The following is a 24,352-nucleotide window of genomic DNA, read 5'->3' as shown; positions in this document are numbered from 1 at the left end:
TTGAAGAATTTTCCACAGTTTATTATGATTCACACAGTCAAAGGCTTTGGCATAGTCAATAAAGCAGAAGTAGATGTTTTTCTGGAACTCTTGTTTTTCCTATGATCCAGCGGATGTTGGAAATTAGATCTCTGGTTCCTCTACCTTTTCTAAATCCAGCTTGAACATCTGGAAGTTCACAGTTCGTGTACTGTTGAAACCTGGCTTGGAGAACTTTGAGCATTACTTTGCTAGTGTGTGAGATGAGTGCAATTGTGCGGTAGATGGAGTATTCTTTGCCATTGCCTTTCTTTGGGATTTGAATGAAAACTGACCTTTTCCAGTCCTGTGGCACTGCTGAGTTTTCCAAATTTGCTGGCATATTGAGTGCAGCACTTTCACAGCATCATCTTTTAGGATTTGAAATAGCTCAACCGGAATTTCATCATTTCCACTAGCTTTGTTTGTAGTGATGCTTTCTAAGGCCCTCTTGACTTTGCATTCCAGGATGTCTAGCTCTAGGTAAGTGATCATACCATTGGGGTTATCTGAGTCATGAAGATCTTTCTTGTACAGTTCTTCTGTGTGTATTCTTGCCACCTCTTCTTAATATCTTCTGCTTCTGTTAGTCCATACCATTTCTGTCCTGTATCGAGCCCATCTTTGCATGAAATGTTCCCTTGGTATCTCTAATTATCTTGAAGAGATCTCTAGTCTTTCCCATTCTGTTGTTTTCCTCTATTTCTTGGCTCTGATTGCTGAGGAAGGCTTTCTTATCTCTCCTTGCTATTCTTTGGAATTCTGCATTCAAATGGGTATATCTTTCCTTTTCTCCTTTGCATTTCACTTCTCTTCTTTTCTCAGCTATTTGTAAGCCCTCCTCAGACAACAATTTTGCCTTTTTGAATTTCTTATCCTCGGGATGGTCTTGATCACAGCTTCCTGTACAATGTCATGAAGCTCTGTCCATAGTTCTTCAGGCACTTTGTCTATCAGATCTAATCCCTTGAATCTATTGCTCACTTCCACTGTATAATCATAAGGCATTTGATTTAGGTCATACCTGAATGGTCTAGTGGTCTTCCCCACTTTCTTCAAGTTAAGCCTGAATTTGGCAATAAGGAGTTCATGATCTGGGCCACAGTCAGCTTCCAGTCTTGTTTTTGCTGACTGTATAGAGCTTCTCCATCTTTGGTTGCAAAGAATAGAATCAATCTGATTTCAGTATTGACCATCTGGTGATGTCCATATGTAGAGTTTTCTCTTATGTTGTTGGAAAAGGATGTTTGCTACGACCAGTGTATTATCTCGCAAAACTCTGTTAGCCTTTGACCTGCTCCATTTTGTACTCCAAGACCAAATTTGCCTATTATTCCAGGTATCTCATGACTTCCTACTTTTGCATTCCAGTCCCCTATAATGAAAAGGACATCTTTTGGGGTGTTAGTTCTAGAAAGTCTAGAAAGTCTAGAAAGTAGGTCATCATAGCACAGTTCAACTTCAGCTCCTTCAGCATTACTGGTTGGGGCATAGACTTGGAGTACTGTGATACTGAATGGTGTGCCTTGGAAACAAACAGAGATCATTCTGTCTTTTTTGAGATTGCATGCAAGTACTGCACAGACTCTTTTGTTGACCATAATGGCTACTCCATTTCTTCTAAGAGATTCTTGCCCACAGTAGTAGACATAATGGTCATCTGAGTTAAATTCACCCATTCCAGTCCATTTTAGTTCTGATTCTTAAAATGTCAACATCTACTCTTGCCATCTCCTGTTTGACCACTTCCAATTTGCCTTGATTCGTGTACCTAACATTCCAGGTTCCTATGTAACATTGCTGTTTACAGCATGAGACTTTACTTCCATCACCAGTCACATCCACAGCTAGGTGTTGTTTTTGCTTTGGCTCTGTCTCTTCATTCTTTCTGGAGTTATTTCTCCACTGATCTCCAGTAGCATATTGGGCATGTATTGACCTGGGGAGTTCATCTTTCAGTGTCCTATCTTTTTGCCTTCTCATACTCTTCATGGGGTTCTCAAGGCAAGAATACTGAAGTGGTTTGCCATTCCCTTCTCCAGTGAACCACATTTTGTCAGAACTCTCCACCATGACCCATCCATCTTTGATGGCCTTAGATGGCACGGCTCATAGTTTTATTGTGTTAGATAAGGCTTTGGTCCAGTTTGTAACATGTGTTTTGCAAACTTTAATCAAATGCAAAATTATTTCATGAAATATATAGTTTTTAGAAATAACTATTATTGGTATCATATGTAAGATTACTTTATTAATATGTGAATTAAATTCCTTATTAATATAGTATATAAACATTCTTTATTTTTTAAATATTTAGAAGTCAGTGGGAAAAGGACAACAGAAGCAACAGGCTTCTAATCTGTTTTATATATGTAGGAGTATTTTTCCTTGAAGTGAATAACATGTGAGTAGTGTTATGTTTTTAACTTTAAAAATTAACAGTGATAAAATTAAATGCAATAAATTGCATAGCTTTTTATTGCACTAGATAAAATAAATTAAATCTTGTTGTAGGTTGAAAAGAGAGATATTCAGTAGAAAATAAAGTCCTAAAAACTTAACACAGCAAAAAAGACAAGAAATGTTGTTTAGGACAAAAAATGCAGATGATAGAACTCCAAAGTTAAAAGGATAAGGAACCACAGTGGATTAAGTAATTTAGCCACATATATTATAAAAATGAAATAAGTTAATGTTCTATTATTTATTTTATTTTTATAACAAGTATAGTTGATTTACAATATTATATTAGTTTCAGGTGTACATAGTTGTTCAATATTTTTGTATATTATACTCTGTTCAAAGTTATAAAATAATGGATTTATTTTCCCGTGCTCTACAATATACCCTTCTAGCTTATTTATCTTATACATAGTAGTTTGTACCTCTTAGTCTTAGTCTTAGTCTATCTTGTCTTTCCCCCTTTCTCTCTCCTTATTGGTAATCACTAGTAGTTTTGTTCTTGCCTGGAGAATCCCATGGACAGAGGAGCCTGGTGGGCTGCCATCTATGGGGTTGCACAGAGTCGGACACAACTGAAGCGCCTTAACAGCAGCAGCAGTAGTTTTCTACGCTGAAAATCTGTTTCTATTTTGTTATATTAATTCATTTTTTGTTTTTTATATTCTCTATAGAAGTAACAGTATGCAGTATTTGTCTTCCTCTTTCTGACTTATGTCACTAAACATAATATCCTCTAGGACCATCCATATTGTTGCAAATGGCAGGACTTCATTCCTTTTTATGACTAATGTTCCATTGTGTATATATTATATATGTATCAGTTCAGTTCAGTTCAGTGGCTCAGTCCTGACCAACTCTTTGCAACCCCATGAATCGCAGCACGCCAGGACTTCCTGTCCAACACAAACTCCTGGAGTTCACTGAGACTCAAGTCCACTGAGCCAGTGATGCCATCCGGCCATCTCATCCTCTGTCGTCCCCTTCTCCTCCTGCCCCCAATCCCTCCCAGCATCAGAGTCTTTTCCAATGAGTCAGCTCTTTGCATGAAGTGGCCAAAGTACTGGAGTTTCAGCTTTAGCATCATTCCCTCCAAAGAAATACCAGGGCTGATCTCCTTCAGAATGGACTGGTTGGATCTCCTTGCAGTCCAAGGGACTCTCAAGAGTCTTCTCCAATACCACAGTTCAAAAGCATCAATTCTTCGGCACTCAGCCTTCTTCACAGTCCAACTCTCACATTCATCCATGACCACAGGAAAAACCATAGCCTTGAATAGACGGACCTTTTTTGGCAAAGCAATGTCTCTGCTTTTGAATATGCTATCTATGTTGGTCATAACTTTCCTTCCAAGGAGTAAGTGTCTTTTAATTTCATGGCTGCAATCACCATCTGCACTGATTTTGGAGCCCAGAAAAATAAAGTCTGACACTGTTTCCACTGTTTCCCCATCTATTTCCCATGAAGTGATGGGACCGGATGCCATGATCTTAGTTTTCTGAATGTTGAGCTTTAAGCCAACTTTTTCACTCTCCACTTTCACCTTCATCAAGAGGCTTTTTAGTTCCTCTTCACTTTCTGCCATAAGGGTGGTGTCATCTGCATATCTGAGGTTATTGATATTTCTCCTGGCAATCTTGATTCCAGCTTGTGTTTCTTCCAGTCCAGTGTTTCTCATGAGGAACTCTGCAGAGAAGTTAAATAAGCAGGGTGACAATATACAGCCTTGACGTACTCCTTTTCCTATTTGGAACCAGTCTGTTGTTCCATGTCCAGTTCTAACTGTTGCTTCCTGACCTGCATACAAATTTCTCAAGAGGCAGATCAGGTGGTCTGGTATTCCCATCTCTTTGAGAATTTTCCACAGTTTATTGTGATCCACACAGTCAAAGGCTTTGGCATAGTCAATAAAGCAGAAGTAGATGTTTTTCTGGAACTCTCTTGCTTTTTCGATGATCCAGCGGATGTTGGCAATTTGATCTCTGCTTCCTCTGCCTTTTCTAAAACCAGCTTGAACATCAGGAAGTTCACAGTTCACGTATTGCTGAAGCCTGGCTTGGAGAATTTTGAGCATTTCTTTAGTAGCACATGAGATGAGTGCAATTGTGTGGTAGTTTGAGCATTCTTTGGCATTGCTTTTCTTTGGGATTGGAATGAAAACTGACCTTTTGCAGTCCTGTGGCCACTGCTGAGTGTTCCAAATTTGCTAGCATATTGAGTGCAGCACTTTCACAGCATCATCTTTCAGGATTTGAAATAGCTCAACTGAAATTCCATCACCTCCACTAGCTTTGTTCATAGTGATGCTTTCTAAGGCCCACTGGACTTCACATTCCAGGATGTCTGGCTCTAGGTGAGTGATCACACCATTGTGATTATCTGGGTCGTGAAGATCTTTTTTGTACAGTTCTGTGTATTCTTGCCACCTCTTCTTAATATCTTCTGCTTCTAAAGCACCTTCTTTAACCATTTATCTGTTGTTGGACACTTAAGTTGCTTTCTTATCTTGGGTACTGTAAATAATGCTGGTGTGAACATTGGAGTGCATGTATCTTTTTAAATTGGAGTTTTTGTTATTGTTGAGTTGTGTGTTATTTATCTGTTTTGGATATTTTATGCTGATATATGATTTGCAAACATTTCCCCCCATTTAGTAGGTTGTGTTTTTTGTTGATGTTGGCCTTTGATGTGCAGAGGCTTCTTAATTTGATGCAGTTCTATTCATTTATTTTTGCTTTTGATTTCCTTTTCCAAGAAGATATACACAGAAAGATATTACTAAGATTCATGTCAAAGAGCATACTGTCTATGTTGTTTCTAGGAGTTTTATGGGTTCACTTTCTGTGAATGTAGGAGTCTCTAATTGATTTCGAGTTGTTTTTGTATAAGGTGTGAGAAAATGGTTTAGTTTCATTATTTTGCATGTGGCCATCTTGTTTCCCAACATCTTTTATTGGAGAAACTATTATTTCTCCATTTTATATTTTTTGCTCCTTTGTTGTAAATTAATTGTAGAAGTATGGGTTTATCTCTGGGCTCTCTCTTCTCTTTCATATCTGTTTGTGTCTATTTCTCTGCCAATATATAGCTTTGTATTATTATTTGAAATCATGGAGTGTGTAGGAAATAGCAGTTCATTTGGAAAGATTGTATTTGTTGTAGGGGAGACTGTTGAGAGACTTTTCCAAAATCAAAAGATGAGGGGAGAAGAGGAAGGAATCTAAAGGTGAGAGCACAATATATTCAATTTAAACTCCATGGTAACTCTGTAAATGTAAGGGTTAATTTGAATCCATACTGGATCTGCATCTGTGACTTTAATTCTTATTTTGTTTTTCTTATTATAGGCATACATACCAACCTGCCTCAGGGAGCCCTGCCCAGCCCCTTCCACTTGACCCTTGGTCTAAGGTGTTTTGTTTGGCTAACAGGGAGATAGCTTGACCCTGCCCACTGTCTATGGGGTCGCACAGAGTCGGACATGACTGAAGCGACTTAGCAGCAGCAGCAGCAGCCCACTGTGAAGGGCTATAAAGAAGTGAAGCTAACATATTTCCTGCTGGAGGCTTGCCATTCTAGGAGTATTTGCAAGAATTAAATGGTCTTTTTGTTTCCTCATTTCCACCCATCTCTGAAAAGAACCCAACATTCAGGCCCTGACAAGATGGTTATTTTCAGGCACTAGCCTGCCATCTTCTCAGTAAGCTAACTTTCCAAATAAAGTCCCAGTTTATCAAGGCTCAGTCTCATTCAGAGGATCTGCAAACAATCCAGTTGCTGTGGTCCAGTTCTCATCTGGAAAAACCTAGAGCAGTGTTTGTTTGGAGATCTCTACTTAGCTCTAGGTTCAGAATTTGGTTTTGGTTCTTGATTCTCCAGGTCAATGAAATATTTGCACCTTCAGTAGAATGAATCTGAAAGCCTAGGGTTTGGCCTCTGATAAGGGGTAAGACAGATGGTGGGGAGGAAATGGCAATGGAGTGGGGAGCAGAATAGAGGAGTATTTATTTACATACAACATCAACATCACCCACTCCATACTTAAAGAGGATTGAGATAGGACACTAAGGATTGACATTACCCATTTCATTCATATCTACTGGGATACCTGTTTCATTACCAAGAGACTAGCCTGCCTTATTCTTGGAGCCATCTTGTTTTTGAAGATGTGTTCCTGAGTGAAAAACCTGAGTAAAAGATGGGGGAGATACAGCTTAAAGTGGGGGCAAAGAATGTTTGAGTCACAATGAGCTATTTCTCATTTATCTTTGAAATTATGACTTGATTAATCTATTTCCAAAATGATCAACAGAACCTACCCCAAATCAAAGGGATTAATCACCCAGCTTATTTAATTTAGATGCAGAGTACATCATGTGATGTACTGGCTGGATGAATCAAAACCTGGAATCAAGGTTGCCAGTAGAAATATCAGCAACCTCAGATATATCTCATAGATACAGATGATACCACCCTAATGGCAGAGGGCAAAGAGGAACTAAAGAGCCTCTTGATCAGGGTGAAACAAGAGAGTGAAAAAAGTTGGCTTAAAACTTAACACTCAAAAAACTAAGATCGTGGCATCTGGTCCCATCACTTTAAGGCAAATAGATGTGGGGGAAATGAAAACAGGGACAGACTTCATTTTCTTGGGCTCCAAAATCACTGCAGACAGTGACTGCAGCCACAAAATTAAAAGATGCTTGCTCCTTGGAAGAAAAGCTATGACAAACCTAGACAGCATATTAAAAAGCAGAGGCATCATTTTGCTGATAAAGGTTCGTCTAGTCAAAGCTATAGTTTTTCCAGTAGTCATGTATGGATGTGAAAGTTGGACCATAAAGAAAACTGAGTGCCAAAGAATTGATGCTTTCAAATTGTAGTGCTGGAGAAGACTCTTGAGAGCCCCTTGGACAGCAAGGAGATCAAACCAGTCAATCCTAAAGGAAATCAGTCCTGGATATTCTTTGGAAGGACTGATGCTGAAGCTGACGCTCCAAAACTTTCGCCATCTGATGTGAAGAATCAACTCATTGGAAAAGGCTCTGATGCTGAGAAAGATTGAGGGAAGGAGGAGTATGGAGCGACAGAGGATGAGATGGTTGGATGGCATCATCGACTCAATGGACATGCGTCTGAGCAAACGCCGGGAGATAGTGTGCCGCAGTCCATGGGGTCACAAAGAGTGGGTCGCAACTAAGCAACTCAACAAAATTATCCCTGATAGTGTGGTAGACTGGCAAATTATGCTGTTGAAATGAATTAAACTTGGGCTTCATCTTGACTCTGTCATTTGCTAACTATATATTCACTGGTGTCTACTTAAATTAGCCTGATTCCTCTTATGAAAACACTGATGAATTGTAATGAGAATTAACAGAAAAATTCAAGCAAAGTAATTTGGTACATTGCTTAGTAATAATAAAGTTGCAAAAAATATAATTCCATTATTTTTCTCAAAATTTTTACAGCTTGATGATAAAAATCTGAGATAAGTAAAATAAAATCACAAAGCAGAAAGCAAAGCAGCCTGGCCTTGAAGGGGAGCAAAGTATGTTACCCCAAAATATGCCTATAGGCATAAGAATTATTCTGAGCTTATAGGGGTTTAGATAATAGAATTGTTTTAGATTATTTGTTGGCTGAACGAAGAGGAGTCTGTGCCATCACAAATATCTCCTGTTATACAAATATCTCCTGTTTTACCTGGTTTAATACCTCTGCTATTAAAGAAATACAAATACAAGTAAAGAACTAACAAGATACTTGATGAGATTAATGTCTCTTTAGGTACATTTTTTGATTTATTTGGTACAAAATGATTTGGTTCATAGGGGCCCTGGCTAAAATGCATATTTATGCCTCTTGGTATTATCTTCTAATAGCCATTATTTTAATCTCTGCTTCAATAGCTTTATAAACCCTGCAATAGTCCAATTGTTCTCCTCAGTGAAGACAACCATATTTCAGCATTTTGCAGTCTTTTAGCTACTATAAATGTACTTACACCTTCCTTCTATGAAAGCACAGGAGAAGAAACAGTTGCCTTTTCCTGCATTTCAGATAATTGGTGATGCCACCAGCCTGATAACCAACTCTGCAGATTTACTACCTCAGGCCTATGTGTTATGTGAGATAATAATTAAAAGTAAAGCCAGTTAAAATGGGTTTTCTAACAGAAAACATCTTAATTCAGATATTCACACCACTCACTTTTCTACATTATTTTTCACAACACTGATCTCAAACAAAATGAGACAAGTCATTTCTTCATCTTGAAGAACAAAGTGAGAGTAAAGCTGCAACCCTAGCATCAAACAAAATTTACACCAAATGTATACATAATGCAGATATGACTATCAGCTTATCAAATTCCTATAAGATGATAACCTGTTTCACACATAATCAACATATGCATAAAATAAATTTTTACTACGGTTGAAAACAAAATAATAGTTGCTTCTGACTGTGGAGAAATTGTGTTCAATTACCATTACTCTGAAATGAGCTTCTGAATCTACTATCTACTCTTTAGATTTGACTTACATTTAAAGCTCTTAGCAAAACCCACTATCTGCCTCTCCAATGTAGTCACCTTTCTCAGAACCTATCCAACTCCTTTATACAACTGAAGTCTATGGAATTTATAGATAAATGCTGATTTACAATTATAGTTCCACAATGTTCTATGCAAGAGTTAAAAAAAAATGCTAAAAAAGAAAAGTAAAAAATTACTTTTCTAGCTTGTTTTTCATCATATATTTTTGATAAGTCTGTTTCAATCATTACAGCTTGTTTTTAGTTTTTGATATCACCTTTTACATATTTAAATTTTTATTACACAAAATATTCAAAAATGCCTCAAGTTAAAATATTAAATAAGATTTATTTGGAAAAGTCCAGCTTTCATCTTTGTCCCCTTCAACTTATCCCCTCATTCTGCTTTAAAGGCAACATTAAAAAAATCCTTCCTTTATCTCTACTTATGAATGTAAGTAGATGATATGTAGATAGATTGAATGAATGGGTTTAGTTACACGTTCCTATTATCCTCTTCTACCTTATTAAACAAAATGCTGTGTATGGTACACACACTTCTGTACATACTGAATTTTGGAGATTACTCCATAGCAAGACAGTCTCATTTTTTTTCTAAAAATGCAGAGTATTCCATTGTTGGATGTACATCACTGTATTCATATAACCCCTTTTGTTTCCCAGCAAGGTCTCTGATTTCTGCTAAGACCCATATGGGATTTCCCTGTGACAGACAGTAAGTTTGTAACAGAAACTGGAGGGTTTCAGAAGTGCATGTTATCGACTTGTGGCTTTGTCCTGATAGACTTCTGAGAACTATTTATGGTGAAGAATGCATCCCAGCCAAAGAACCAGCACATCAATGATGTTTATTGGAGAGACAGAAAAAGATTGAAGTATTATAGCCCACTATCAGTATAACAAAAAAAAAATAGTTCAAGAAGTACCCTAGTTTATATACTTTCTTTTAAAAAATCAGTGAAAAAAAGACAAGAGCATGATTACAAAAATGTTGAGGGCATCACATCCTTACAAGTTACCTGCATTTCTTACATTTGTTGTCCCAATTCTGTATCCAATAGTGTATAGAAACTTGTCTTTGAAAATGCAGATATGTAGAGGACCATCATGAAATGGGTTCATTAAGGGCTTTCTCAGGAAAATGGGTTCATTAAGGGCTAGCTTGGGAAAACATGTCTAATAACAGAATGCAGAAAACTCAAGAGAAAAAGTAAGAAAGGAAACTTTCTAGATCTACAGGTGACCAAAATTCAGGAATATAAATAAAAATGTTATTGTTGTGTGATGTAATCTTCCCTTTATCTTTTCTTTGACTTCTTTCTTTGAAGATGTATGAAGCAGATGATTTTCACTCCGTATTTATTTGAGAGAACACATTATAAAGTAAAATGAACAGATGAGCTCAGATGCACAGGAAACAGAAGTTGAAAACAAAGGGAACCAAGGAAGAAAGAACATAAGGTACTGGAATCAATATTGATAACTTCCAGGTCAAAGACTGAGGGCAGCAGGGTGGGGGTGACTGAGAAAACCATCGAGGACAGTTTTTAAGGGGTCACTGAGCCAGGAGCAAATGAGATCCTGAGAAAGTACTTCATTGTGGAAGAGTTAGCACTAAGCAGGAAACCTTTCCATGTTGTGAAGAAGCTGGGACAGAAGGTTGTTCCTTGAGTGTGACCATCTTCACTTCAGCTCAGGAGCCCTGCAAGAAACAGAGGAGAGGGTTGTTTCCAGACATAACTCTACAGGGGAATGTTAATGTTACTATTAAAGCATTACAGTTAGAAGGGGAAAATATTCTTAAGTTTCCTGAGCCAAAGCTACTTTAGAGCACAAGCCTTTTATTTAGTTAAGAGAAGAAGCTTTAGTGTAAACTGCCTGATGAGAAGTCAGATCCAAAGTCTTTCATTATTTCTGCCTCTGTCTTGTTTCCTTTACCATCTGTTCCAGGGAGACTAAACACAATTCTAAAAGATAAAGAGCGTACCTGTTGGCTGAAGTGTAGGGCGTCCTAAGAGAGACAAAAGAAGATATATACTTAAAAGATATAGAGGTTGATCCATCCCCAAAACACAATGTCCCAAGCCCCAGGGCCCCACCAGAGATTCTCCTAACACATCATCTGATGCCAGGGTTTATACGAGGGCAAACACTGAGAACCTGTGACCCATGAAATTTCTCTCATACCAATCCAATGCAATTAAGTCAGTCTTATTGTCTCTTCCTGCATTTGTCCCAGGATCTCCACCCCAAATCCCCATGCCTGTTAACCTTTCCTTATCTCTACAAGCCACAGTCTCTTATGTTTCACCCATAAGTGACCATGGACTACAGATTTCTGGATCTCCAGGATATTAAAGTCAGTTAGGGAAATAAGCTTTAGACGAGGCCATTGATATACAGAGAACTAACTTGAGCAAAACCATATGTCTTCCTCCAAAAGTCAGTGGGGAGGCTCAGCTGTCCAAAGAACAAGCTCCTTACCTTTCTGATTCCTGAAGTAGATGAAGAGCCCCACCGCAAGGAAGAGCAGACCCAGAACGAAGCCCCCGACTCCACTCATCATCTTGCTCTGAGCAGAGTCAGACCGTGCCCCTGAGAAAAGAAGCCAGTTTTAGTCATTTTTATCCCAAATTCTCTTCTCTAATTGTGATGCTGAAATTGTGAACTATGGGAATGAGGAAAGAAGGCTACCCCGGAAGAATCAGAATAATTGGACATTTCTGGAAAAGAGATTAAAAAATCACATTGAGTAGCTACAAGGTTCAGACAGTGAACTTATTTAAATATCACAGCCATGCTATTAGGTCACATGACTTCAACATCTAATGGATGAGGAGCCAAAGGACTCAATGAGGTTAAGTAGCTTGTCTGGGGTGACAGATGTAATAAAAAGCATAGCTGAGGTTGGACTCCACTCATGTCAAGCACATCCGTACATTGTAGAGGGTGCATCTCTTTTCAGATCACAGTGAAGAACTCAGAGCAACAGTGTCAGAAGCCCAATCTGAGGTAGGGGACTGGTGCCCAGGGCCATGTAGTGTCCATGACTTGTGAAATCACAGGAAGCTCAGAACAGGAACACCTCTTTTCTCCTTGTCCGGCAGAAGTGCCTCCCCAGGGGGTGTAGGTATTTGGAGAAACTATCCCAGGATATCTGTAAACTATCAAAGGATTTCTATCATAGGCTATCTCAGGGCTCCCTCAATAACCTCAGCTGAAGAACAGAAGAACAAGGAGCAAATGATCACATGGTGTAGGGAGAGGAGACACTCAGGGGACACTCAGGGCAAAGCAAGCCCCCTCCACGGTGGGTGAGGAACGTATGAGATAGAGAGCTTCTCACTCCATTCTACTGTGATAGGGCTTGTCTGGCTGGGGTGCTCCACTTGGCAGGTGTAGACCTCTCCACTCTGAGGAACTGTTTCAAGCATCACCATGGTCTGGAAGGTCCAGTCTCCATTCTGGATCAGGCCTGTGGAGATCACCCCAGCCTCCTCTTCATGGCCATTCCGGAACCACCTGACTTCAATGTTGCCTGGATAGAAACCGTTCACAGAGCAGACCAGGAGGTTGTGGTGCTGCAGGGGCTGGGTCTTTGCAGGATACACAGTCACTATAGGTTCCACTAGGAGAGAAAAGGTGGAGGGAATCAGTGAGGACAACAGAGTAAATCTCCTTGGTTAGCTGCCTTTCAGCCCCCACTCTAAAGTTCCAGACTGCAGCCTTGGGTAGGTCTCCCTCATAGCTGGCCCAGTGAGGAATTAGTGCCATGAGCTTTATCTTTAACATTTACACACTGGACCATTAGTTTGAAAGATGTTAAGAAAATGTGTGTTTTCTCATGCAGTGAAATAGTTATTCATTGTTGAATTAAAGTGTTTACACATCTTTGCAAGGCATATAGCATATTAATTAAAAGCATAATTTCTGAAGCCAGACTGCCTGGGTTCAAATCCAGGTTCTACTTCTTACTGATTGACCCTGGGAGAATTTTTACATTCCTCTGTGTCTTGACTTTCTCATCTATAAAGAAGGATAATAGTACTAACTTATCTCTTAGCATTCATTAGTGATGATTAATATATCTAAAGTATGTAACACAATAACAGGAATTTACCCTATAATATATGTTAGCTATTATTATCCTTGTTTAATTCAAAGCCATGTGGATAAATTGGGGGAAAGCAGTAAGATCGGTGTGGAGAGAAAGGATGAAATCCTGGGAAAGCTCTCTCAAGGCACTCATATCTTAGAATATCTCAGAAATGGTTCTACCCTATGAAAGATGAATGTGATTGTACTCTGTGAGTTAAATCTCAAGAAAAGGGTGAGTCCTGAAGGAGAGGAAAAGCCATTAATTTTTTTAAAATGTATATAAATTATTACATACCACTGATCTCCTTTGCAACCCATCTCCTTTGCAAAACAAGCATACTTACTATTGGAACTATTATTATTTTACATTCTTCTTTCTTTTTAAGCTCATATTTGAGTTCAAGAGAGGATGGGAGACTCATTAATATGTATGCTAAGTGCCTGATATAATCCCTAAAGCTAACGGGTTCATAAAAAAATGAAATCTGAGGAAAAGACATTTTTACAATATCATAAAATGAAAGATTTAAGATTACTCTAAAGCATCTTTTCCAACCACAACACTGTAAGATTAGAAATCAATTACAGGAAAAAAAAAAAAACTGTAAAAAACACAAACACATGGAGGCTAAACAGTATGCTACTGAATAATCAATGGATTAATGAAGAAATTAAAGAAGAAATTAAAAAATACCTAGAAACAAATGACAAGGCAAATGCAACAATCCACAGCCTGTGGGACACAGCAAGAGTGTTTCTAAGAGGGAAGTTTATAGCAGTACAATCTTAACTCATAAACAAGAAAGATCCCAAATAAACAACCCAGCCTTACAACTTTAGAGAAAGAAGAACAAACAAAATGCAAAGTTAGTGGAAGGAAAGAAATCATAAAGATCAGAACAGAAATAAATGAGATAGAGATGAAGAAAACAATAGCAAAGGTCAATGAAATTGAAAGCTGATTCTTGAGAAGATAAGTAAAATTAATAAACTTGTGGCCAGATTCAATCAAGAAAAAAAAGGGGAGGAGAGAGGAGTTAAATCAGTAAAATTAGAAAACAAGAAAGAAGTTACAACAGACACCACAAAATGCAAAGGATCATAAGAGACTACTACAAGCAACCATACACCAATAAAATGGACAACCTGGAAGAAATGGACAAATTCTTAACCTCCCTCCTGTATCCCTCCCCAACACCTTCCCTCCCTCCAGGCCCACTCAGACCCCAGGGCACTGTTCCCATCACACACACTCTTCTCTTCGTCCCACTTCACACACACACACTCCCCTCAACAGTCACTGACAAATTCACACACTGTCTCTCCAACAACAGACTCTCACAGGAACCCCAACTTCTACTTGCTCACATCCTACATGTTAATACTTACCCTGGACTCAGTCTACCTCTGTCTCTGGCCCTGTCTCTCTCTCTCTCTCCCGTCTCACAGACACGCATTGACAAAATCACAGTGTCTCCTGACAACAGGCTCTCACAGGAACCCTCCTAACTTGTACCCACTCACAGTCGTACACACTCGACCCAGAGTGAGTGAAGTATCTCTGTTTCTGTCTGTCTGTCTCTGTCTCTCTCTCTCCCACTCTCTCTCTCTCTCTCTCACTCACACACACACACACACACACACACACACACACACACTGCTCCACATTGGCCGTCCACCCCCGCGCTCACCTCGCCGCTGCACAGTGAAACTCTCCACGCCCCCGTAGTTGTGTCTGCAGTACGTGTCCACCTCGGCCCGCCTCTCCTCCAGGAAGTCCTTCTGGCTGTTCCAGTACTCGGCGGCCGGCCGCCCCAGCTCGGTCACCGCCCGGAACTCGTCCCAGTCGCTGTCGAAGCGCACGAACTCTTCTCCATTATAGAAGTGTCTGTCCAGCAACCGCACCCGCTCGGTCCCGTTGAAGAAATGACACTCGCCCTTATGATACTGCAGGAAATGTGCTGCAGAGACAGGATAGATCTGGTCACAGGAGTGGACTCCTGGGGAGAGGCTAATGAGGGATGGAGGGCAGGGGCGACACCCACCAATGCGGGACGCCAGGCTCAGTTGGGGCCGCTAGGACTAGCCCTAACCCCCTCGCTGGCTCCACCGGCACCCCAACTACCAGCACACCTTGAGTTCTTTCATCTTCCTCAACAGACGGAGGCTGCAGGAGGCTTGGGGAAATCTCTCTTATCCAAGCCTTTCTGACCTAGTCCAGCTTCCATGCTTGGCTGGAGCCCTCTAGGCCTGAATCCTCTAAGCCTGAGGTCTTAGAGGATTTGCCCCTTCACCACCTCTTCCTAGAACCCTCCACCAGAAAACCAGGGCTCTCCCGTCATCCTACAGCTCTTTTAAAGGTTCCTTAAACATGTTCACCTCATTTTGCAAATGTTCGGTTGGGGCTGACCTTGCTACAGGCCTGTGCTACTCTCTGAGAATCCAAAGAAGCAAAAACAGACATGTCCCCTCTGATCATGGAGCTTAAATTTTAGTGAAAATGATAGACAAAATTAAACCATAAAAGAATTTATACAAGAGTGAGAAATATCAGAAGTGTTAGACTTCTGTAACGATTATAGGATGACCTGAATTACATTAGGTGCCAAAAAGTGGTCTCTAAGAGTGACATTTAATGTAACATGAAAGGCTAAGTTGGCATGCACTGAGGGAGGAAACTGGGTGTGTGCATATGTTTAGGGTAAAAGGGAGATGCGTTTCAGGTGTCTGTATTTTGTACATTAATACCATGTACAAAAGCTTGGAAGAAGTGACGGACTTCTTTAAAGAACTAGAAAAAATATTTCATTGAAGTGCACAGAGTGAGAGGGAGGAGGTAAAAGACTATACTGGAGAAATCAAGTATTTGAGCCAGTAACTTAAAAGTCCTGTAGGTGATGTTAGGATTTTGACTTTATACTATATGTAAGGAGAACTACTGAGGAGCGTTAAGGAAATTAAAACCATAAACCTAATACAGTGCTACAACCTCTTTTCTGCATTTTCAAATTAAGAAAGCTCAGAAAAACAGATTTTTTAAAAACTGGTAACAAATCTCAATTGGCAAATCTGACTTGATGAGTTAAGGGGTCAAATATGACTCTGAGGGTTGGGGTGGGGTCTGTTCGGCACATGGTAGGCTGTTTACCAGCATCCCTTATCCCTACACAGTGGATGTCAGAAGAAACCCTCAGTGTAACAACCAAAAATGGCTCCAGATATTTCCAGATGTTTAGGAGTCAAGGAGTAGGGGTAAGGAGTGGTGGTTCGTCACCAGATGAGCTCCATCAGTATAAACCATCTGAAAAAATCTATGGTGCAAAAACCATTGTTAATTTTGGAGCAGCTGAGAATTACACTGAAAGTTTTGCCAATAGTCTGTCTTGGTCCTACATCAAATCTATACTTTTTAAGAATCCAGCCCCAGTGGAGAGCTACTTTTCTAGTAAAACACATTTATTCAGTACGAAGCCTTCTTTGTTTCCCTCACCAACAAATTACAAAGTCATGTAATTTATCCTTCACATCATCTTCCTTCTTATTTCTCTGCCACTGGCCCACTACTTGTCTATAGTATAGGAGTAAACTACAGTCACAGACATTTTATTCCCATTCAAAGCCCCAAATAATTCCTTTTCTAACTTTGTCTCCTACTCCCAATAATACCAGTAGACATTAAATTATCAGCCTTGGTCATACAAAGAATTCTTATTTCTGTAGTCAAGTCCCACTGAAAAGGAAGAAAGTAAGGGAGAAAGTGACCTCATTTAGACAATTAACAAGAAATGAGCAATTCCCCAGACTCTGAGAAGAGACTTTCACTTATAAATGATAAGTGCACTGTGAATCAGATCAAGTCTATCTTAATATTCAGAAATTCTCTAATATCTTCTTGTCAGTGACAAAGTTAAAAAATAAAACTGTGTGATTTTTTTATGGTAGCTTATATGGTTAGGACTGTTACTGCAACTCATGTGCCCAATTTAAGGTTGCCAATTTGGTAAATAAAAATATAGGTTTCCCAGTTAAATTTGTATTTCAGAAATTATTGTTGTTTAGCTGAAATTTAAATTTAACTGGATCCTGTGTTATATTTGGCAACCTTAGCCCAACTTGCTAACAAAATTTCAGAAGGAGTACTTCTTTTTCTTCTTCTTCACATGCCCATGACAGCCTGCACATACGCTATGAACCCATATGAAACTTGTAAAATAAATGCAAAATTAATGAATATTCCTCCTATTTATTGCTTCTAGCAGTCTTTCTAGTGTTGTTCATATCATAAGTACTCAATAAATACATTGCCATTTTAATTTTTATAAACCCTATGAATGTAAGCTCACAAGATCTATTTGTTTACTTTCTAAAGCAAGTGATATCTTCATCATCATTTGGCAACTGTCTTCAATTAATGTTATCACTAATTACCATTTTGAGCACAAAAGAGCAGAAACATTGCTTTCTATAAAATAATAATGTATATATGAATCCAACACAGAGTATGCTGACATAAAAGAAAAGGAATTTCCATAAACTCGATTTCACACTATATAATCTGGGCTCTAGCAGCAACTATGTGACTGGGTAAATTATTGAAACTTTTTGAATATTAGATTCCATAGATATATTTTAATTGCTACAGATTTGATAGGACAGTTATAAACTTATGGACCTGGTACATAACAACTATGAAGTGTTTTGATGTTCCATGCTGATAGAGATTGGGTTGTTTTGTTTATTACTCCATCCTCATCAGCGAGGGGAAAAACTGTTGTACTCTAGGTCACTAATAAATATAAGGTTGTATAAATCAATAGCTTTTTCCATAACCAGTCACCCCTGCATACATACAAGGGCATTCTAGTGTTTTTTGCTGGTGACTGAACCTCTCTGGTTCTCAAGTCCTCTCAGCGTTTCTTCAGGTTCTTTTATTCTTATACTTTAGGTCCAGCTTACTCTCCGATTCTAGGGCACAGTCTCCCCCTGATTTAAGCTACTCAAATGTGGCATCTGTAATCCATTCCTCACTTCTTCAGCTCTCATTCTTTCTTCAAAGGGTCCAATCTAGTTCCTATCTTGTACGTTCTGTTGACTGTAAACAAGTCCGCCAAACCCAGTGTTGATTTCTTTGTCATGTTCTCACTTGACCCTCCTTAGTCAAACTCATCACAACTGCCACTCCTTCCCTTCTTGAAAAATCTATTTTCTTCACTTGCATGCATCACATTCTCTTGGTTTTCCCCAACATCAACAGTACCCCTTCCCAGGCTCTTTTACAGACTCACAAGCCCTTGGCCCTCTGGACATGGCCCTTGCTCTCTTTTTCTGATCTACACACACTCTCTCCTTCCCCCACTTTCTTATATTTTAACATAGTGCATATGTCAGTGACCCTGACACTCATACCTTTGGCTCTGGCCTCCTCTTGAATTTCAATTTGATGTTTTCGATTGACTTCTCGAAGGCTCCACATACGTGTTAATACATTATTTCAAACTTAAAATAAACAAAACTTATTCTTCTATCTACCCACTTCAAATTATTTCCTTCCAAAACTTTTCCTATTTCAATAAACAGCACCACCAAGTGCTTTCCTAGGTGCTGTGCTGTTCTCAAGTCATGTCTGACTCTTTGCAACCCCATGGACTGTAGCCTGCCAGGCTCCTCTGTTCATGGAATTCCCCAGGCAAGAATACTGGAGTCGTTATCATTTCCTCCTCCAGGGGACCTTCCTGACGTAAGGATCAAACCCACGTTTCTTACATCCTTACATCGCCTGCATTTGCAGGCAGATTCTTTAACACTAGCGCCACCTGGGAAGCAATCCCTCAGTAGCATTCACATATCTTATTAAAGAAAATTTAAATGTTTTACCACAGCCATCAGGTCCTAATATGATTTGTCCCCTGACTTCATCTTCAACCTCATCTTATTCCACATGCCAACTTGCTTTCTATGCTTCAGCCACTTTCTTGCCTTCTTTTTTGTCCCTTTAGAAAATCAAATATCTTCCTCACTTCATTCTTTCCCTGTTCCCTTACATCCTTCACATGACTGGCTTTCCATCATCAAAATTTCCATATTTCAACTAAATGTCATTTTTACTAGCCACCTGAACTGAAATCAGGTGGCAATTCTCTTTGTTCCATGACCCTGACATACTTTTTTTCAGAGCACTTATTTGTCTCTGAAATGTTTTTTCTTTGTTAAAGTTTATTGGGTTGTTGTCTTTCTCTCCTGTCTCCATGATAGCAGGGGTCATTTCTTCCTTATTCAAATAGAATTTTCTGGGCCTAGAACAGAGCCCAATATATAACAGCTGTTCAGAAAAAAAAAAAAAAAAAAATTTTTGGTCTAAACAAATAAACCCTGAGTTTTGGAAGCTGATTTTTGTGGGAATCTTGGAAAGCATCCAGAAGGGGCTCCAGCTCCGACACTTTTATTCTGATGACACATTAACTTCCTTCTACCTTCTATGACAAATTCAGACAAATTTCCTCTTTCTCCTCCCACTAATTGTAAGAAACTTTCAAAGTTAAGTAAAAGGTGATTTTTAAGAAAGAGAGAAATTTTCACTAAATTTCATCTCATCTAATGGACTATATAGTGCTGATGGTCTGTGTAAACTTGGGGATTTTCAATAATGGTGATGACATAACTGGAAAAGGAGTAGGGAATAACTGGAAAGATTTATGAACATGAATAATTAAGGAACAGAGACTACATGATAAATGAAGCTATGAAATTTGAGGCCAAGACCTCAATAGGCCAATGAACCCCCTTGACTCGCTTTTTGACTTTCAACACTATGGGATGGAAACAACCTTCATACTCTGTACCCTGCTTAGGGTTTATGGTTTGAACAACATGAAATTGCTGATAATTGATTGCTACTGACTTACAAAAACAGAATTTTATACAATTTGTCCTCCACTAGTTAAATCCCTTCTCATGGGTTCAGGGCAGAGAATGGGGAGACGTAGGAGAAATTGATTGTGCAGAAAGATTCAAAATAGATTCGTGATGAATACTAACCTATGTCAGGTTTTCAGAATATATGTGAATTCTTTAAGTGTCATAGAACATTCCATAAGGTGCTCCTTATCTATACAGTCATTCCAAGTACTAAGAATCTCTGCTTAAGCTTTAGGGTGCTTTCCACAGAATAGAGAGAAAACCAACCCCAACTTTTGTCAGAGGATTTCACAGGTACATAATCCTTATAAACACTGGAGCTCAGGAGAAAGGGAATGGCTTAATGGGAAGAGACCTTTTGATATATTCTTACATGCTAAGGAGAGACAGCATAGGTCCTATTGAGGACACAACACAGGATCTTCTAGGAGAGATCTTTCTAATTCCTTTTGAATCCACAGAAAATTTTTGGTGAAACTTTCCCTTTTTTTGGCATGCATGCTAAATTGCTTCAGTCGTGTCTGTCCCTTTGCAACCCCATGGACTGTAGCCCATCAAGCTCTTCCATCCATGGGATTCTCCAGGCAAGAATACTGGAGTGGGTTGCCATTCCTTCTCCAGGGGATCTTCCCGATCCAGGGATCAAACCCCATCTCTTATGTTTCTTGCTTTGGCAGGCAGGTTCTTTACCCCTAGCACCATAGGGAAGCCCTTTTTTGGCATAACTGGTGGCTAAAACCATAAAGAGTCTGCCTGTAATGTGGGAGACCCAGGTTCAATCCCTGGGTCATGGGATCCCCTGGAGATGAAAATGGCTACCCACTCCAGTATTCTTACCTGGAGAATCCCACGGACGGAAAAGCCTGGTGGGCTATAGTCCATGTGATCACAAAGAGTCAGACATGACTGAGTTAGTAACACACACACACACACTATAAATAAAGGAAACTACTGTATGAGGAATTATTTTGACATTATTATTTATAAATCTTAAGACCCTAAGAGAATTGAATGCAAGGCTGGATAGGTTTTACTGGAGGAGAGTTGAAAAGAAATGGTTCATATGTATGGCGACAACTTATACAACTCTCATTAAGTGCGGAAGCACCCAGGCTCCTTTACTATGGAAAGAACTAAGGATCCATATGATAAAGATAGGTGGTCAGTAAGAATATATCACAATTTTTAAGGGACCTGGCCTGGATATAGTGACAAACTCCGTTCCTCCCCACCCCCCAACCCCCTGATAGGTCACCATCCAAGGTATATACTTACGTTGGATCTCCCTGGCCCAGGCCAGGGGAGGGCACAGCACCATCAGCATCACTATCAGAGCTGCCATCCAGGAGCCTCCAGAGAAATACAGGCACACCATGCCGGAGAACAGCAGAGGATAGAGAGTGAGAGGAGCAGGCAAGTCCCTCTCAAATGGGTACTGTGACCCTCCTCCACCCACATCCCAAATAATACCGACCAAGGAACTCATTTGCTCCTGGATTGGGTGAGCCCGGTCTAGGCAACCAATCAACATCAGAGGCAAATAGCATCATCAGTTGCTGGTCAGAGATTCAATATGAAGGTCCTCTTCTGAAACGTAGAATTTTCTCTACTAAAAGGATTGTTTTAATTTAGTACTTTAAAGATTTGACCCTGTTGCATCTGAAATATTTTAACTGGGCCCCTATTGTGATCTAGCTTTGTGCTGGTCAGTGATGGTCACACACTTGTTTCTTTAGGAGCATTCATTCCTCTCACTTGGGAAACAGCTGTTTTGACAAATGTATGTGAGTGTGTTAGGAGATAAGGGAGTGGAGAGAAAATGATTGCAAGCAAAGATCTTAAATCTTGTCCTACTTGCACCATAACTTAGTGGTGCAGATTTTGGAAAATTACTTAAACTCTCATAATTGAAAAGAAGTCACTTCAGTCTTCCAGGAATTTCAGTACTGCATGTGCTATGATTCTGTGAACACCTCAAGAAACAGTATCTCTGGTAACAGATGATGTTACAGAATTATCATTGTTGATTGGAGACTATATAGTCTGTACTTCCTAACAGGTAGGGGTGTCTCTGATAAACAAAAGGAAATTTAAAGTTAGTCAATAATTAACCTGAATGAAAAGAACTTTCACGTTTGTTCCTGATGCTGTCACTGAGTTTAGTGGCATTGCCAGAATATTCATCTAACTGTGCTGTGTCAAACTATCCACCTCTTTACTAAAAGTACAAATACTGGTCTAATTATTTTTCAAAATTCCACTTAGATTTTCCACTAGCAAATTCCCAAGTGATTTCAGGTGTATGTCTGCAATGTTGTCTGTTTTACTTACAATACACAATAAAATATTTCAGCAGTTATTTCGCTAGTACTCCATCCTTATAAACAAGTTTGTACCCTCACAAAGTAAGCTTATTAGTAATGATTCTCCCTCAGTGGGAAAGGACATTTCTTCCTACGTGGTGTACCTGTCAAAAAAAATCAATTTTTCAATACTGTAGAGCAATTTTGAGAACACTGAAGCAAATGACCCTCAATAATTATTGCTAGCATCCAATTTTAAGTCATATGTTCATTCCATATGTTGCACAAGCAAGGTAAAGGAGGAAAACTTGGTGCTATTTAATACCCATCCAGAGATGCTAAAGGTGATCCAGGTGCAGAAACGCTTGTCAGTCTCTGTAGTTCAGGATTTGGAACCTGACCTTGAAAAATACTTTCAGAAGAGAGAGGAGTTCAGTAAACTGTTAAATTAGAATGAAGTGGCCAGTTAATTTAAAAAATCATCTAAACCATGCCTACATCAATAACAAGAGAAAAATGCTTTTTAATAATCATAGCAGGACATAACATAATGACTATTCAAAATATTAAGCTTCTCTAGGAATGACAAATACTTGTTTTTTACTGAATAAAAATTCTAAGCTATGGGAAACGCAAAAGCATGACAAGAATCACTCCTACCGGATTGTTTCTGCCATCCAAGCAAAATACATAGCAGTTGGTTTATTTTCCTTTCAGAACAGGAATGAAACACCAGGAGTGTTTAGCTGTCTATAATTCCTTCAATGCTACTGCTTTTCTTAATTACAATATCTCTAGTCTTGACAGTGTTCTTTTCATCTATTATATGATCTTATAGCTATGTGACTTCACACCATCCAAAACAATTTCTTGTTATGTTCCTATATGAACAATTCACTGGAGTGTATACCTAGATAGGATTCTAAGGGTATCTCTGTTTGCCCCTTTCTTTTAGTTAAGATAGTGATTCAAACTGTTAAGTGAATTGTAAAATTCTAGATAGTTTAGAGAAGACTCTTGAGAGTCCCTTGGACTGCAAGAATATCCAACCAGTCAATCCTGAAGGAAATCAGTCCTGAATATTCACTGGAAGGACTGATGCTGAAGTTGAAGTTCCAATATTTGGCCAGCTGATACAAAGAACTGACTCATTGGAAAAGACTCTGATGCTAGGAAAGATTGAAGGCAGAAGGAGAAGGAGATGACAGAGGATGAGATGGTTGGATGGCATCACCAACTCAATGGACATGAGTCTGAGCAAGCCCCAGAAGTTGGTGTTGGACAGGGAGGCCTGGCGTGCTACAGTCCATGGGGTCGCAAAGAATCAGACATAACTGAGCAACTGAACTGAACTGAAATGAGATAGTTTCAGGAATGTTTAAGGAGGCCTTGAAATGTTGGAAGTAACTTGTGGCATGTAAGAATCTTTAGCACACCTCTGGCAAATCAGTGTCATAATATCACCTGTTGAGCCTAAATACAAACTGTCTTGGGAATGCGTACAGGGATTCAAGCCCCCTTGGCCACCAGAGTCAAGAGATCAAAAGGTATCCCTGAATGGCAGCCACAAAAAATAAACAAGGAAGCAGATGAAAAACCAGATATTTGTAAGAGTGTCCCTCTGAGAGACACTGGTGCTCTGGGGTGGCACAGGAAGAGCACAAAGACAGCCCCTGCCTTCTGGGGTCCCTGGAAAGATTTACAGTTAGCCCTTTGGTTCAGTTCAGTTCAGTCGCTCAGTCGTGTCCAACTCTGCAACCCCATGGACTGCAGCATGCCAGGCCTCCCTGTCTATTGCCAACTCCCACAGTTTATCCAAACTCATGTCCATTGAGTCGGTGATGCCATCCAACCATCTCATCTTCTGTCATCCTCTTCTCCTCCTGTCTTCAATCTTTCCCAACATCAGGGTCTTTTCTAATGAGTCAGTTCTTCGCATCAGGGGGCCAAAGGATTGGAGTTTCAGCTTCAGCATCCGTCCTTCTAAAGAATATTCAGGA

At 39.5% G+C, this 24,352-nt stretch overlaps 1 protein-coding gene across 1 annotated transcript; it reads right to left on the bottom strand.

Moving 5' to 3' along the window:
- Positions 1-9,864: 9,864 nt before the first annotated feature.
- On the bottom strand, positions 9,865-21,510 carry LOC109577040 (DLA class II histocompatibility antigen, DR-1 beta chain). The gene is made up of 6 exons (XM_070778139.1): positions 21,325-21,510; positions 14,826-15,095; positions 12,383-12,664; positions 11,521-11,631; positions 11,024-11,047; positions 9,865-10,738 (listed from the first exon to the last, which is right to left on the bottom strand). The coding sequence occupies exons 1-6, from the start codon at positions 21,422-21,424 to the stop codon at positions 10,725-10,727; spliced, it is 801 nt and encodes a 266-aa protein (XP_070634240.1). The 5' UTR covers positions 21,425-21,510; the 3' UTR covers positions 9,865-10,724.
- Positions 21,511-24,352: the final 2,842 nt, after the last annotated feature.

The sequence above is a fragment of the Bos indicus genome, chromosome 23, assembly GCF_029378745.1.
Source record: "Bos indicus isolate NIAB-ARS_2022 breed Sahiwal x Tharparkar chromosome 23, NIAB-ARS_B.indTharparkar_mat_pri_1.0, whole genome shotgun sequence".
In the NCBI taxonomy this organism is placed as follows: Eukaryota; Metazoa; Chordata; class Mammalia; order Artiodactyla; family Bovidae; genus Bos; species Bos indicus.
This window is presented reverse-complemented; position numbering and strand designations above follow the sequence as displayed.